Below are 15845 nucleotides of genomic sequence, written 5' to 3'. Positions count from 1 at the left end.
TTGGATGAGTCTCAACACCAATGTCAAAGGGAACCCAGAGCAACCAGCTCAGACACAAATGGCCATGCTACAGGTATTAGTTAGGTGAAATGAATCACAGAATCAGAGAACAGTTGAGGTTGGAAGAGACCTGTGGGCTTAGTCCGAACCCTCTGTGCAAAGCAGGGCAACAGATTGCTCAGCACCTTGTGCAGTGTAGGTTTGAATACCTCCAGTGATGGAGGTTTCACAAGTGTACTGCATTTGCATGGCAAGGTTTTGGTATCAGGGGGGCTACAGGTCTGGCTTCTGTGAGGAGCTGCCAGAAGCTTCCCCCATGTCTGATAAAGCCAGTGCCAGCCGGCTCCAAGATGGATCTGCTGCTGGCCAAGGCCGAGCCCATCAGTGATGGTGGTAGGGCCTCCGGGATAACATAGTTAAGAAGGAAAAAAAAACCTGCGTAATGGCATTTTGCAGCAGGAGAGAGGAGTGAGAATATGTGAGAGAAACAACTCTGCAGACGCCAAGGTCAGTGAAGAAGGAGGGGGAGGAGGTGTTCCAGGCTCCAGAGATTCCCCTGCAGCCCATGGAGCAGACCCTGGTGAGGCAGGCTGTGCCCCTGCAGCCCACGGAGGTCCATGGAAGGGCAGATTTCCACCTGTAGCCCATGGAGACCCCATGCTGGAGCAGGGGGATGCCCAAAGGGGGCTGTGACCCTGTGGGGAGTCCATGCTGGAGTCAGCTCCTGGCAGGACCTGTGGCCCCATGGAGAGAGGAGCCCACACTGGAGCAGGTTTGCTGGCAGGGCTTGTGACCCCGTGGGGGACCCACGCTGGAGCAGCCTGTTCCTGAAGGACTGCACCCCATGGCAGGGACCCACTGTGGAGCAGTTTGTGGAGAGCTGCAGCCCGTGGGAAGGACTCATGTTGGAGAAGTTTGTGGAGAACTGTCTCCATGGGAGGGACCCCACGCTGGAGCAGAGGAACAGTGTGAGGAGGAAGGAGCGGCAGAGACAACATGCGATGAACAGACCACAACCCCCATTCCCTGTCCCCTTGCACTGCTCGGGGGGAGGAGGGAGATAACTCGGGAGTGAAGTTGAGCCTGGGACGAAAGGTGAGGTGGTGGGAAGGTGTTTTTAAGATTTGATTTTATTTCTCATTATCCTACTCCAATTTGGTTGGTGATAAACTAAACTAATTTCCCCAAGTCAAGTCTGTTTTGCTGGTGACAGTAATTGGTGAGTGATCTCTCGCTGTCCTTATCTTGACCCATGAGCCTTTCATAGTCTTTTTTCTCCCTGTGCAGCTGAGGAGGGCAGTGATAGAGCAGATTTGGTGGGCACCTGGCATCCAGTCAGGCTAAACCACAACAACAAAGTATCTGTCTGGGTCCCTTTCCAGTGTTTGACCGCCTCGACTATGAAAACCTTCTTCCTAATATCTATTTGAAAAAAACCTAATTTCCCGCAGTGAAACTTGTGTCCATTGCCTCTTGATTGCAATTTGTGTCCACTGCCTCAGGAGGAGTCTGGTTCCACCTTGTCTACATACTCCCATTAGACAGTTATAAACTGCAGTATGGTCTTTCCTTCAGCTTCTTGTCTCAAGGCTGAACAAACCCAATTCTTTCAGTGTCTCTTTGTACTGTTCAGTCCAGTCCCTCCACATCTTGTTGGTCCTCTGATGGATTTTCTCCAGTATTTCAATGTCTTTCTTGCCCTGAGGAACTCAAAATGGCATGTAGCTCTCCAGATGCAGTCTCGTAAGTGCCAAACAACAGAGAGAGTCACTTGCATCAACTTGCTGGCTACGCTCTAGTTAATATAGCCTGCTACACGGTTGGGCTTCTTCGCTGCAAGGATATTCTGGTGACTCACGTTCAACTTCTTGCCTACAAGGACCTGGGGTCCTTTTCTGAAAAGATGCTTTCCAGATAGCTTACTTGATTGTGATTACACAGAAGGTTAGTGGAAGCAGCTAGCTTACTTGATCGTGATTACACAGAAGGTTAGTGGAAGTGCTGGGCATTTAAACTACATCTCCCGAATCCTGGCTGTGGCATCTTCATCTCTTCCTAATGGTATTTTGAAAATTCAAATTTACTGGAAGAGATTGAAAGACAAATGTAATTTTTGATTTTTTTTTTTAACAGCAAATGTTAACTACAGCCGTTAGAATCAATACCAAAGTAAAACGGGAATTATTCAACAGTCTCTGGCACTTTTCTCAACATCCTTCTGTGGCATTAATAATAAGCCTGAACAAATTTATTGCTCATTTGTCATTTAGGCCTTAAAGTCTGTTCAGAAATGTCTAACCATCGCTGCTCCTTCTTTCCCTCTGGTTGAGGATGTGAAGGCTGGGGGCAGCCTCGGCTGCAGTGACCATGAGATGGTGGAGTTCAGGATCCTGCGTGGAGGAAGCAGGCCAATAAGTAGGATCACAGCCTTGGACTTCAAGAGAGCTAACTTTGGCCTCTTCAAGGACCTATTTGGAGGAATCCCGTGGGTCAGGGGTCTAGAAGGTAGGGGGTGTCCAAGAGAGCTGGTTGCTATTTAAGCGTCACTTCCGCCATGCTCAGGATTGATGCATCCCGCCAAGTAAAAAGTCTAGCAAATGAGGCAGGAGACCTGCATGGATGAGCAAGGAGCTTCTAGCGGAACTCAGACGGAAGAGAAAAGTCTACGGAATGTGGAAAGAGGGACAGGCCACTTGGGAGGAATACAGAAACATTGCCAGAGCATGCAGGGAAGCAACAAAGAAGGCTAAGGCCCATCTGGAATTCAATCTAGCAAGGGATATGAAAGAGAGCAAGAAGGGCTTCTTCCAGTACACCAGCAGCAAATGGATGACTAGCGAAAATGCGGGGCCGCTGCTGAATGAGGTGGGTGTCCTGGTGATGGAGGATGTAGAGAAGGTAGAGTTACTGAGTGCCTGCTTTGCTTCAGTCTTCACTGCTATGGCTGGCCCTCAGGAGTCCCAGGCCCTGGGTGTAACAAAGGAAGCCTGGAGAAAGGAAGACCTTCCCTTGGTTGAGTAGCATCATGTGAGAGATTGTTTAAGCAAAATGGACACCCACAAATCCATGGGCCCCAATGGAATGCACCCACGAGTGCTGAGGGAGCTGGCAGATGTCATTGCTGAGCCACTCTCCATCGTCTTTGAAAGGTCCTGGAGGACAGGAGAGGTGTCCGAGGACTAGAGGAAAGCCAATGTCACTCCAACCTTCAAAAAGGGCAAGAAGGAGGACCCAGGGAACTACAGGCCGGTCAGCCTCACCTCCATCCCGGGAAAGGTGATGGAGCAGCTTATCCTGGAGGTCATCATCAAGCAAGTGGAGGAAAAGCAGATTATCAGGACGAGTCAGCACGGATTCACCAAGGGGAAATCATGCTTGACCAATCTGATAGCTTTCTATGATGGCACGAACACCTCAGTAGATGAGGGGAGAGCTGTGGATGTTGTCTACCTCGACTTCAGCAAGGCTTTCAACACTGTCTCCCATAACAACCTCATAGGGAAGTTCACGAAGTGTGGGCCAGGTGAGTGGACAGTGAGGTGGATAGAGAACTGGCTGAATGGCAGAACTCAGAGGGTTGTCATCAGCGACACTGAGTCTAGTTGGAGGTCGGGAACTAATGGTGTCCTCTAGGGGTAGTACTCGGCCTAGTCTTGTTAAACTTATCCATCAATCACTTCGATGAAGGGAGAGATTGTACCCTCAGCAAGTTTACTGACGACACAAAACTGGGAGGAGTGGTAGATACACCAGAAGGCTGTGCTGCCATTCAGCGAGACCTGCACAGGCTGGAGAGTTGGGCGCAGAGGAACCTGATGAAGTTCAGCAAGGGCAAGTGCAGGGTCCTGCACCTGGGGAGGAACAACCCCATGCATCAGTACAGGCTTGGGGCAGACCTGATAGAGAGCAGCTCTGTGGAGAGGGACCTGGGTGTGCTCGTGGGCGACAGGTTGACCATGAGCCAGCAGTGTGCCCTGGTTGCCAAGAAGGCCAGTGGTATCCCGGGGTGCATTAAGAGGAGTGTGGCCAGCAGGTCGAGGGAGGTTGTCCTCCCCTTCTACTCTGCCGTAGTGAGGCCCCATCTGGAGTGCTGTGTCCAGTTCTGGGCTCCCCAGTTCAAGAAAGATGAGGAGCTACTGGAGAGAGTCCAGCGGAGGGCTACGAGGATGATGAGGGGACTGGAGCATCTCTGCTACGAGGAGAGGCTGAGGGAGCTGGGCTTGTTCAGCCTGAAGAAGAGAAGGCTGAGAGCAGATCTTATAAATGCTTATAAATATCTCAAGGGTGGGTGTCAGGAGGATGGGGCCAGACTCTTTTCAGTGGTGCCCAGTGACAGTACAAGGGGCAATGGGCACAAACTGAAGCATAGGAAGTTCCATCTGAACACGAGGAAGAACTTCTTTACTTTAAGGGTGACACAGCACTGGAACAGGCTGCCCAGAGGGGTTGTGGATTCTCCTTCTCTGGAGATTTTCAAAACCCACCTGGACGCTGTCCTGCGCAGCCTGCTGTAGGTGATCCTGCTTTGGCAGGGGGGGTTGAACTAGATGATCCCCGGAGGTCCCTTCCAACCCCTGCCATTCTGTGATTCTGCGATTCTGTGATTCTTCATGGATGAAGGATAAATTTCTTCTTTACTGTATGGCTTCTCTTCAGTCACATGGAGGGTGAACTCACCCCAGTTAACTTCAGCCACGCACATGGCAAGCGCCTAATCTCATTGTGAACTTTCAGTCAATAAACACACCCAGGGAGCTGAGCCCATAGAATAGAGGAATTTAGAAGAGGAAGGAAGTGCATCTCTGTGTTGAAAGGTCTAGATGAAGAGGTTGGACTAAATGCCTAATGTTTAAACAGGTAAAATTTGATTATAGCGATCTCACTCAGAAAGAAATATAAGAGTAGGTAAGAGTAAAATTCAGGACCTTTATTCTCAGGCAGCACAAACTGTCTTCACGCCTACTGAATTCTGTGTAAACACGCTGGCTTTCATCAGCTGCAAAGCTAAATTAATGGATCTGAGCCGTGCAAAATCTAAGTTTATAGAGGAACCTATGAAGCTCATTTAGGACTAAGCTAACACACCCATGCAGAAAATTAATCTGAATAACCTGAATGATGCGCAGAGGTAAGACAGAACAATCTTCTAGGATTCCATGGCATAGCCGTAGTGAATTCTTCAGAATAATTTAAAATATCAGAACACTGTTGTTTGCTCTTTATTATCTGAATTGGTTTCTGTTTTCTTTTTTCCTTGCTTTCTCTTAATTATGTTCCATAAGATCATAATTTGTGCTCCTTAAATAAGCTTATAAGCTGCCTTTACTTTCCACTGTTTCCAGTAGGTTTTGAAGGTCACTTCTGTCTCATCAGAGCTGGTTGTTGAAAACTTATCTTCTGAGTGGATGTGACATTGGCCCGTGTCTTCATTAATTTTGTTTTGCTGTTACAAGAGCTAAGGGCCTGTACACCAAACAACCCATAGGAGTGTTCATACTTAATGAACATAGGTAGGGATGTATTGGGATCTTCAGATATTCAAGACCTTTAACATTTTTAATTATGAGTAATTTGCTGTGAAGGACCTCTTTAAATTCTTCTGAGAACTTCTGCAAGAAAATGCTTCCATATATCAAGACATAAACATACAAGCCTACATATGTTTTTCTGGATCACAAGGAAGTTCAAGTCACTTTAACCAAAGAAATAATCTGGTCTGGTTTTCCTCAAACCACATGAAAGATTTGACTTCGATAAGGCTCTTGTTTACATGGGCACCAAGGGAAGGTGAAAATACTCCAACCAATTTAAATAGGAAATGAAGCGGAACATGTTTTAACAACAGCTAGATGTGTACTGGCCCATAGCACACATGTTTCTGTCAGCATAAAATCAGCATGTTGGAATTTGCTTGGAATGGCAATTTTTATAATGCTTATATACAGGGAAAGCTTCCAGGTATATTAAAGGTGAGCCAAAGATAACAAGGTAAATATGAAGTTATATTTATGCTCACTTGAGGGCAATTATTCTTTGCAATAGGGCTTTCAAAGACATCTAAAGATCCTGAATGCTCCTTTTCTATTAAAATAAATTGACACTTCAGTTTTTAGGCAGACTTGGAAAAGAGCATCCTAATCTTCATTATTTAGCTGAACATATTTGCAGCACCAGTATTGGAATTAAATATGTTTATAAATTTTAACCCCAGAAAACAAACAAGGATTTATGGTTAACTAACACTTGCCAAGTAATATAATAATGTCTCACAATTACAGCTATAAAACTATAATAGGGCCTTACCCCCCCACTCCTCAGAAGACTGGATGCCTAAAATAAATGATCTTTTTTAATCAGAAGCTGAGAATGAAATGTAGGAATCTCTGGGGGGAAGTCTTGCTACATAGATCTTATAAAGGAGCTGAGACCATAAGGTAATAACTTTTCCATCTTAGAAACTATGGATATAAGTTTCCTTAGTCTCTTCAGCTCGACATTCCTATAGAGGAATAAGGTGTCAGTATTAAGAAAGGTAGCACTCGTTCGACTCTTCTGAAGCCTTGGGTGCATGGACTGCAGACAACCTACAGATAGTCACAGATTTCTAATGGAAACCCCCAAAATCTCATTGAACCAAGCCAACAAAACATAGAATAATCACCCCAGACTGGAATACAAATGCCTCACTGTAGTTCACTGATCTGATTAGCTCTGTAATACAGGGTGAAGCCTGTCCATTTCTCACAACTGGGCCAAAGCCTTGAACAGTTGTTTTGGTAATGTAGATGAGGCTTTAGGTCTTAATAGTTCGTACAATTACTGCTGAATCTGGCCTTGGCTCAGGAATAAACTCCTTGTATTGAAAAGATTTACTACCCTAACTATATCTGTATCTCAATTTAATGAAAATGTTAAGGATAATTTGATGGTCTCTTGCCAGTGTAATTTTAAATAAAATGCCTTGATTCCTTGGCAGTGTCTGTTGGCACTCAGATTTAACTAAAGGAAGTGCTTAAGTGAAGTGCTTTTTACATTACAGTCTTGCCAGTATCTTCTCTGATAGAATAGATCTAATTTTCAGTGTTTTACCCTGAGTAAATAAATTTAAAAAAATAAATTACCTCCCAACATCAGTCCATATGATAGCAAACCTTACTAAAGCATTACTAGAAATCAGATATTGGACTATCATAGCATTTGGACTAACCTCAAGCCTCATCTCCTCTAAATTAAAGTATTTCTAACTTATTTACTGTGCATTTACTATACACTCTTGTAAAAAATGTTTCTGCATCTTGGGAAGTAATGTAGCACATAATGAGACGCTGTCAGGTCATCTTAGATTTTCATCTGAGTTCAGCAAGTCAGCATAAAAGTTTAGGACTCTTTATTATAATTGCACGGGGAATGAGAAGTAATGGCAAGATGGTGACAATTTGGCCATCATAACCTACAGTACTGAGCAATTGCCAAATATACTCTTGATTGCTTACCCTGTCTAAATAAGGAATACATGCACAGAGTGCGGCCAGAATGCATCAGAACTTAAATTGTTTGAGAATCAGTTTGACAATAGAAAAGATTGTAGATGTAACATGATGCTCATTCAAAGCATAAAACCAATGTGTATAATACTTATTTTCTTTTTAAATGTCATTGATTTTTTTCATATGTAGAAAAAGCGTTTACAAAAACGATAAAATTTGTCCCTGACGGAGGCAGATTGTCTTAGTCTACCTACACCAAGGTACCAGTAGCTCCAAAATTTTAAAAGTTCCTAAGTCACCTCAGTTATGCTATCCTTAGCACCCAGCACAACGTGACTTCAAGATGTTCATCACTGTTGGGAAGGAATTATTTTATCTTTTCTTTGTTGCTCCCCACAAAATCTTCGTTTCTGGTTTTCTTCTGCCTAGTACCAAGGTGTCAACAAGCTAACATTTAGAAGATGGCTTTGCTCTGAGTCACTCGTAGTGAAAAAGGAAAAACAAGACCAGCAGGCACCATCTTAAAATAGTCAGATAAGAATCAGAAAATTTTTCATGTCCTTTGGCACCAAGAGGCAGGCCCAGGAGAAAATCTATAGGTAAATTTCTCTCTAATGTGGGTTGAATCACGCTTTGCCCATACTTTCAACAAATGTGACGCACTTGTGTGTGTGGCTGTTTTCATTTCTATGGCGTTCACTTACAAGAAAAAGAAGGTATCTGCACGACCTCTGAAAACTTACCCCCACTCCATATCAACGCCAGAACCTGACCTTCTGCTCAGACATAATTTCCTCTGATGTGTCCCTCTCTGTCCCACATCTGCAAACAAAAAGCAATATGGACTATCAAACCCACAGGATATCTCAGAGGAGATGTAAAACACATCGAGACTGGGTCACTATACATACATGTTATGATTCAGATTTTACTTGCACAACAGAAGGATGGAAATACAAATTGGATGCTAGGAGAAAATCTACCACTTTCTGTTAGGAGCAGCTAGCTACATTGTTAAACTTCCCAGTTAGCAGTGGTTTACTGAAACTATACTCAGTACTGCTGTGTGAAAGGTCACGCGGAGATCATGTATTTAGAGATAATTTATATGTACATATTGATTGTTTTCTTAGAGCATGGGGATGGACTAGAGGTCAGTCCTACACCTGTATTTCTAGGATTCTTTGTTTTTAATCCCTCGGGACATTCATATTCACAGCCTTCTTTCTCTATAAAAAAATACTGAAAATACATTAATTTTCTTGGAAATGGAACACCTCTCATTGGTGATTCTCACATATATAGATTAAATGGCCCTATATACCTGATTTCAAATAAAAAGTAGAAAATATTGATATTGACCACGGGAAGTGAAGAAAATGTTGAGTAATGACACCTTTTTAACAGACTACAGTCTGATGAACAACTGGACTTCTGCAGTGCAGCTGTACCTGGAAGAAACGTGTACATATGTGTGCAGAAGGAAAAAGGAACAATTAAAAGGCAGAGAGCAATGATTAAGAGAAAGCAAAAAGTCTGTGGGATGTGCAATAATAAGATAAGAAATATGGGAAACTGAGTATGGAGCTAACTTCATTGCAGCAGGTGAGGCCAGTGGCTGTTAAGACAGCATACGTACAAGAGCAATATTCCTAGATCCTTAAGTATATCTTTGTCAGGGCTCTGAATGCACTGACAGGACTTCTTTGCCCTAAACAGCTTCAGCCAGGGACCCTACTCACTCACCCCGCTGCTCATCAGTTCATCGAAGCTCAAGCGTACCTGCCTCCAGCCCTGTCTCCTGGATCGACCTTGGACTGATGTCGTGGCGCTGTCTCTTGCTGCTCATGGTTGGACCCTCCAGACTCACCCCCTCACACTGCCTGGGGGCACCGCTTTTGGATCCTGTGGGATTACATCCTGACTGGAGAGGGCATGGCCTGCGGTGGGGTCATGCTTGGTGCCCATTCATTTTCCTTCACGGAGCAGCTCCTGCTCCCTGAGAATATTACATCACTCTTCACTCTGACTTTTTGACTGACACCGAGATTACACATTATGTATTTTCTCCACTGCGATATGTGTATATTGTCCTAAAAAAAAAAAAACAAACCCACATTTACAGTTTCTTTCATGCTTCCATAAATTCACTGTATTCAAGATATAAGCACTCAGTTTATTGTTATGTAAGTTTTCGTTTAATAAAATTACACCTAGAGTGGCATTTAGGGGTACATGCAAATATTCATCAGTTGAGTCCACGTCATTCACCAACTACTTCTTCTGAAGAGGATCTTGTGTCCTTCCGACATTGGAGCTGGAGCCTGTCAAACGTGTATTGGTCCAAAAACTACTTCATAGAAACTCTGCCCTCTGCAGTTTCACTTTTCTTTGGCTTCGTACTTGAGGAGGGATTGAATCCCTAAATTGGCTTTGCTACTGAGAAATATTTGGACACAAACTCATGACCTGACAGGTCGCTTCCTTGCTAATGAAAATCAATGAATTAACCTAGACTAGTCCTGTATAAGACTTCCAAAGTTTTCCAAGGCTTAAGTCCACTTGAAAAGAATGCTGTCATGCTTGGGAAAACTTGCTACCACTCCCATACAGAGCGTTGTGATATTACATCAGCAACACAATGTGTTGAAACTGTGAACGAACATTTGACATGGTATTTCACAATGCCCTAAACCTCAACTGCGTTCGTAAACAGTATTTATAGGCGGCCAGGCTTGCTTATACTGAAACTATGTTATCTCAGGAAATGCAGGGCTAATGTTCACTCTTGCCAAGCACTTGTTCCCTTATTAGAAGTCTGAAAAGTCTGAAATCTTAAAATTTAGCCTCTTCTAAATCATCTAATTCCAAAGAAATTTCAACAAATATTTCATTTGTCAGTCAGCGTGGCGACAGTTCAATGGTGTTGTGGTCTCAGTAGGAACAGCTGTGGAACTCACACATCGTCTCCTGACATGGATCCTTGCCATTTGTTTGTTGTGATACGCCGATGTGAGAATTCACGAGCTATGGCTCAATCAGATTTCCACTGAAGAAAACGAAAGTTGGATTCGGCCACATATATTTATTTAGCACCTTGTAGCTGCAGACTGAAAACCTGATTTTTGTTATTGCTGTCTTCTGTATCACTTCTGTATCTGGAAGGATGCAACTGCAGCACTGAAAAATGGAGAACAGGCTAAGATATATAAAGTAAAGGAGCCTCTGGTACAGTTTCAGGGCTGTTGCTTTTATATTCCAGCCCTTTTCTTCTTCTCCGCTGAGCCCTGATCCCGTTCAGACCCCACTTGCACCAGGAACTTTCTTGCGTGGATTTTCACGTCTGTGGAAGCTCAAGGACCTGCACTTGGGTGCTCAGTGTCCCGTGTTCAGGCTGGCCATGAAGTCTTTGCGATGGCACAATGTCTACCATATGCTTATCCTACAAAAGGGACAAATCATATATATATATATATATATATATATATATATATATATATATATATAAAATGCGTGTCACCACAGCCCACCGACGCCGAGGCCGGCAGCCCTGCGCCGAGGCCCAGAGGGACCCTCAGCCCGGGCCCCGTCTGCAGCGCTGCCCGGCTGCCCCAAAGCCGGTACAACGGTTGCCCGCCCAGCTCGCAACGCTCCCGTACACCCACGCGAGGCTCATATTTAAAACGGGAAATACGTTTTAGCTCAAACAGCCGGAGCGCGGACAAACCGGCCGCCGGCCGCGACTGCGGGGCACCCGGCTCCAGCGCGGCGGAGGGGCGGCGCGCGAGGGCGGCGCGGCCCCAGCGGCTGCGGGCGGCGCGCGCGCCCGGCCGTCGGGAGCGCGCAGGGGAGGCTGCGGGCGGCGGCCATCTTCTCTCCACAGCCGGCTGCTCCCCCAGTGCAAGTGAAGCAGCCCCGCCAGCCCCTCTCCTCCGCTCCCTCCCTCCTCCTCCTCCCTCCCACTACACTCAGCCGTCGCCGCCGGTCAGAAAGGGGGCGACCGGGGAAGCGAAGGCCGCGGGGCGGGGAAGGTGGGGAGGGGAGGGGGAGAGGAAAGCCGGGCCGCCGTGAGGGGAGCAGCCCCGCGGGGGCGGGCGGGCCGCGGGGTGCCAGCCCGGGGGCGGGGGTTGTGGTTCCCCGGGGCCGGCGGCGGCCCCTCCGCTCGCCCCTGCCGACCGGCCGGCGCCCCCTTCGCGGGGCCAGCTCGGGGGGCCGGACCCCGCTCTAGATGGGATAAGCTGTAAACATGTTCAGCTTCGAGGGGGATTTCAAAACAAGGCCCAAGGTGTCTCTCGGAGGAGCGAGTAGGAAGGTAAGGAACGGCGCCGGTCTGCCTCCGCGTTTGTGTCTGTCTCGGTTTCCCTCGTCCCCCGCCTGCCTTGCCGCCTTGTCTTATCGTTATTTTTACCGCTGGGCCTTCGGAACGGGAGCGGCTATGACTAAGGTTGAACAGAGGAGAAAAGAACCCTCTCCCCCTGCTGATGTGTTTATGTCTGATGGTGTTTTTTTTTTTTTAATCAGACCACACGCCCCCTCCCCGGCATGCAGCGTAGTGAGAATTGTGGGAAGCGAGGAAATGTCTCCGTCGCTCGCCCCCCCCCCGCCGGCGATGGGGTTCGCGGGGGCTGGCGGCGCCTCCCGAGCCGCGCGTCCCGGGGCTCCCGGCGCGGCGGGGGGACGGGCTCGGCACCCGCTTGTCACTTCCCTGCGGGGGACAGCCCTGCGCGGGACCGCCTCGCTGGGGGGGGGGGGGGGGGCAGCCCCACACAGCTAGGGGTCAGTGCCAATTGCGGGGGGAGGCTTCACCCCCGTCAGTGAGGGGTGCCGGGCCGCAGGGTTAGCTTTTCTCCATCAAGTTTATGGTCAGTCTGTCGTCTGCAGGGTGAGTTAATTGGCTGCTGTACCAGACTATTGGATCTCCTTGTGTTTATTGATGGAAAAGAAGCGAAGCGGTTTATTTAGATCTTGGTGATTGGACAGGGTGGTCAAATGTTCAGTCAAGTACTGAAGGGCATAGAACTACCAAAGAACAAGAGCAAGGACAAAGTGTTTTTGGAAGTGGCCTGATTTGTAAGAGTCGCTGTAATTCACTGCGAAGATACTGATTCCTCATGTTGTCACTGGACGTGATTGTGTGGGAAGCTATTGAATGTTTTAATTAATATTTTTGAATCTTAACAGGAGCAAAAATAAGTCTTATGTTTTGTTATCATGTGCTGTAAACAGGTTTGGTTCTCTAGAACTTTTAAGGCTTGGCAGTACAGTTAGGAAACTGAGCTAAAATACTGCACTATGTTAAAATCACAATAAAATTGCCATTTTGGTGTATTCTCTTATAAAATTTGTTAAAGAGAACGTGTAACAGAACTGCATTGAAATCATGCAGCTTTTCATCTGAATCATCTTCTGTTTATCTTGAGACATTTGTGTTTATTAGGGTACATACAATGACATTACACCAGTCAAAACTACAATAGATATTCCCCAGTTGAAGTAGGAATTGACAGAACATGCCATGGTCCTAAGCTGTATGGTTTAGGTGCTTTGCAACTTTTCACACTGACTTGCTATAGTGTTACTTGCAGAACATGTTTCCTTTTACAGAATTAAACAGCTATCATAATAGCGTCTTTTGCAGATACTGATTTCTTAATGAAAATTCAGCAGAATTTTATATATTTTAATTATATGGAACAAATTTATGAATGTTATACAGGTATACATTTCCAAGGGCAAATATTAAAAGGTAAAGGAAGTGGAAACTGAAATTGATGCGTAACCTTCACTGTCCAGCACAAAGATCGTATTTCATGATCATATTGATATGGACTGGTCCATGGATTTCGTGAGTTTACATTGGTACACTGAAGTGCTTGTGCTGCATCGATGCAAATCAGTTAGTCGCAGCTTTGGACATCATGGTTATATGGACATTGTAGAATGCCCTTGAAATAGCTGCTTATTTTCAGAAACTATGTACAGTAGTAATGAAATTATTTATTTAAACAGTACTAAGAATTACTTTTAAAAATGCATTTTACCTGAACTTTCATGTAAACATGCACAAGCAGAGATTGGTATAGCAAATGTTTACAGGGGTTCTGTGAGCTTCTTGTTACCTCACGTCACAGGCTCCATGTGGTTATGTTTCTTGTACCAATAGGCTTCTGTTTTACGGAAGGCTGAATTGTAAAATGTTTTCTTTCAGCTTTTTATGCACATGGAAAAAAAAATTGCTGTTTGACAAGCCCCCTTGCTCTCCCAAATGTCTACAATTTTAGAAAGATGCAGTGAATAGTTCCAGTATTGCACCTCTGTGACGTGCTGTTAGCTGGATACTTGGTACTGCCTGTTCTGATTCCTTTGGTGGAATAAAGCACAACTCAGGAATACTTGTAGAATTTGTATGTAGACTGCTTAATGCTAAGAATAACTCTCTGCCCAGTTTCCCAAATATTGTTGCACCTGTATAGCTACATCAGCAAAACCCTCCCAGAATGAAAGCAGGGACTCAGTTTGTGGAGATGGTCAGTGCTGCAGGTGTCTTCCTGATGTGGATACAGCTACACCAAAATAAACCATCAGCAAACCTGACTGTTACAAGAGTTGTTTTGCTGTTATAACTGCAGCTGCAAACAGTAACTGTGTTGGTCGTGGGTCACATGCCCTGATGCCCTGTCTGACATGGCTGTGTATGTCCGCAGTGTTTCCTTAGGCCTCACAAGGGGTCTTGCCAAAGTAGGCACAGCGACAGAAGTATGGCTGGGGACTTGTGGCATTCTGGCAGTTAGAAAGGTACTCAATCTAGTGTGCTTTATCACCACTAACTTCTATGGCATTTTTGAATTATTAAAGGCTTTGTTTTTACACTGTTTGCATCTTGTGTGCATTACAGTAGTCTGAATTTTGGATGCTGTAGAGAGGCACTTCAGTCCAGCCAAACCTTTTGCCAAAAAGTAGTCTTTAAGTATTGCTTATTTTTGTTAAAATCCTGGGTTGCGAAATTAGTTCTTGAAATGACTATCCCTGTGACTGATCCTTTCAGAATATTATTGTAACATTTTAATATTGCATTATATGTAAGTGTAAAAATATAGGTGGTATTGTCAGTGTTTGAACTTTTCCTTCCATATCTACTTTCAAATATCTGCTGATCCATTTGGACTATTTGCATTAGTTGTGTATGTGTTTGAGGGTATAGATACTGTGTTTTCTTTACAAAGTGATGAATTAATTTTTGCATGGTTTTCTATTTTGATAGTTACTTATTGTCACCTTTAAAACGTGATTCCCTGGTTTATGGGGCAAAACACATTTTTTACTTCTGAAGTAAAATATCCTTCAAAAATGAATACTGTTATTTGAGATCAATATGGGAATGTCTTGTATTACTCATGGATGTTTTGTACAGGGCAGCAGTTGTTGCCTAAAAGGTTGTGGCTGCAGAATTCCTGTAGTGTGTCAGGCAGGAAAAAAGAGGTACGTCTGAAGAGTTGGTTTGGAGTGCAGTTCAGATTGAACTAACCCAGCCTAACTGTGCAGTGGACTGGAGCAGATGGTCCTTCACGTGGGTGGTTCTCACTCCATCCTCTGTGTCCCAAATACTGAACATATTTCTACAATGTGGGGTGTCACCATGCCTTCTGGTGGCAGCTGGCAAGTTTCACTAATTTTATCATGAAGTTGGACTCTTGGTGGCATAGTGCAGAATCTGTTTAGCCACGTCAGCTTGATTTGGTACAGTCAGGCCTGGTGTTCATTTATTAATTTTATCAGCATTGAAGACAAATATGAGGTAGCAGTCCTTTAGCACATCCGTGCAGGGGGATCCTCATGCCTCTGCTGAGATGTACGTGGGGCTCTGTAGTTCCACATCACTTGATTAGGTTGTGAAATGACATCTTGTAAGCCTTTAACAGGAGGAGTGGTTAAAAGACTATTATTAAGTCAAATTTACAGTATCACTTGAGATATCTAAACCACACATTTATAAATGCTAAGACTGCTTAATATAGAGTATTTTTAAGTTGTAATACAGTATGACATGGTTTTTAAAAAAAATCTTTCTTTTCAGGAATTTGTAATAGAGATTAGTTAGCACTATCATGAAAGTGAAAGTGAAACCAACTTCACTGAGTTTCTTTTTGGTTTTTTTTGTGGAAGATGTAGAAAATTGCTACTGAGCAAATAGCGAGGATGCCATCTGTATTTTAAAAAGTCTCTTTAATTTCTTTTAGTATGGACATCTTCAATAATCAAAGATCTTAAATTTACAAAGTTTGTTTATACTTTAGTAGTTACTGACATGCTTCCTTAAATTAATAGCATAACATTAAGCATTAGATTCCTGTGTTTTTC

General features: G+C 44.7%; 1 protein-coding gene across 2 annotated transcripts in view; it reads left to right on the top strand.

Moving 5' to 3' along the window:
- Nucleotides 1-11579: 11579 nt before the first annotated feature.
- UBE3C (ubiquitin protein ligase E3C) overlaps nucleotides 11580-15845 on the top strand; it is an 82570-nt gene continuing 78304 nt past the window's right edge. For both annotated transcript variants that reach the window (XM_075419765.1, XM_075419764.1), the window contains exon 1: nucleotides 11580-11799. In XM_075419765.1, coding sequence (XP_075275880.1) covers nucleotides 11734-11799 — 66 coding nt within the window. In that variant the 5' untranslated portion in view covers nucleotides 11580-11733. The remainder of the gene's footprint in view (nucleotides 11800-15845) is intronic.

This window comes from Opisthocomus hoazin, chromosome 4 (genome assembly GCF_030867145.1).
Source record: "Opisthocomus hoazin isolate bOpiHoa1 chromosome 4, bOpiHoa1.hap1, whole genome shotgun sequence".
Lineage (NCBI taxonomy): Eukaryota > Metazoa > Chordata > Aves > Opisthocomiformes > Opisthocomidae > Opisthocomus > Opisthocomus hoazin.
The sequence above is the reverse complement of the archived record's forward strand: the minus strand, read 5'-3'. Positions and strand labels throughout refer to the sequence as shown.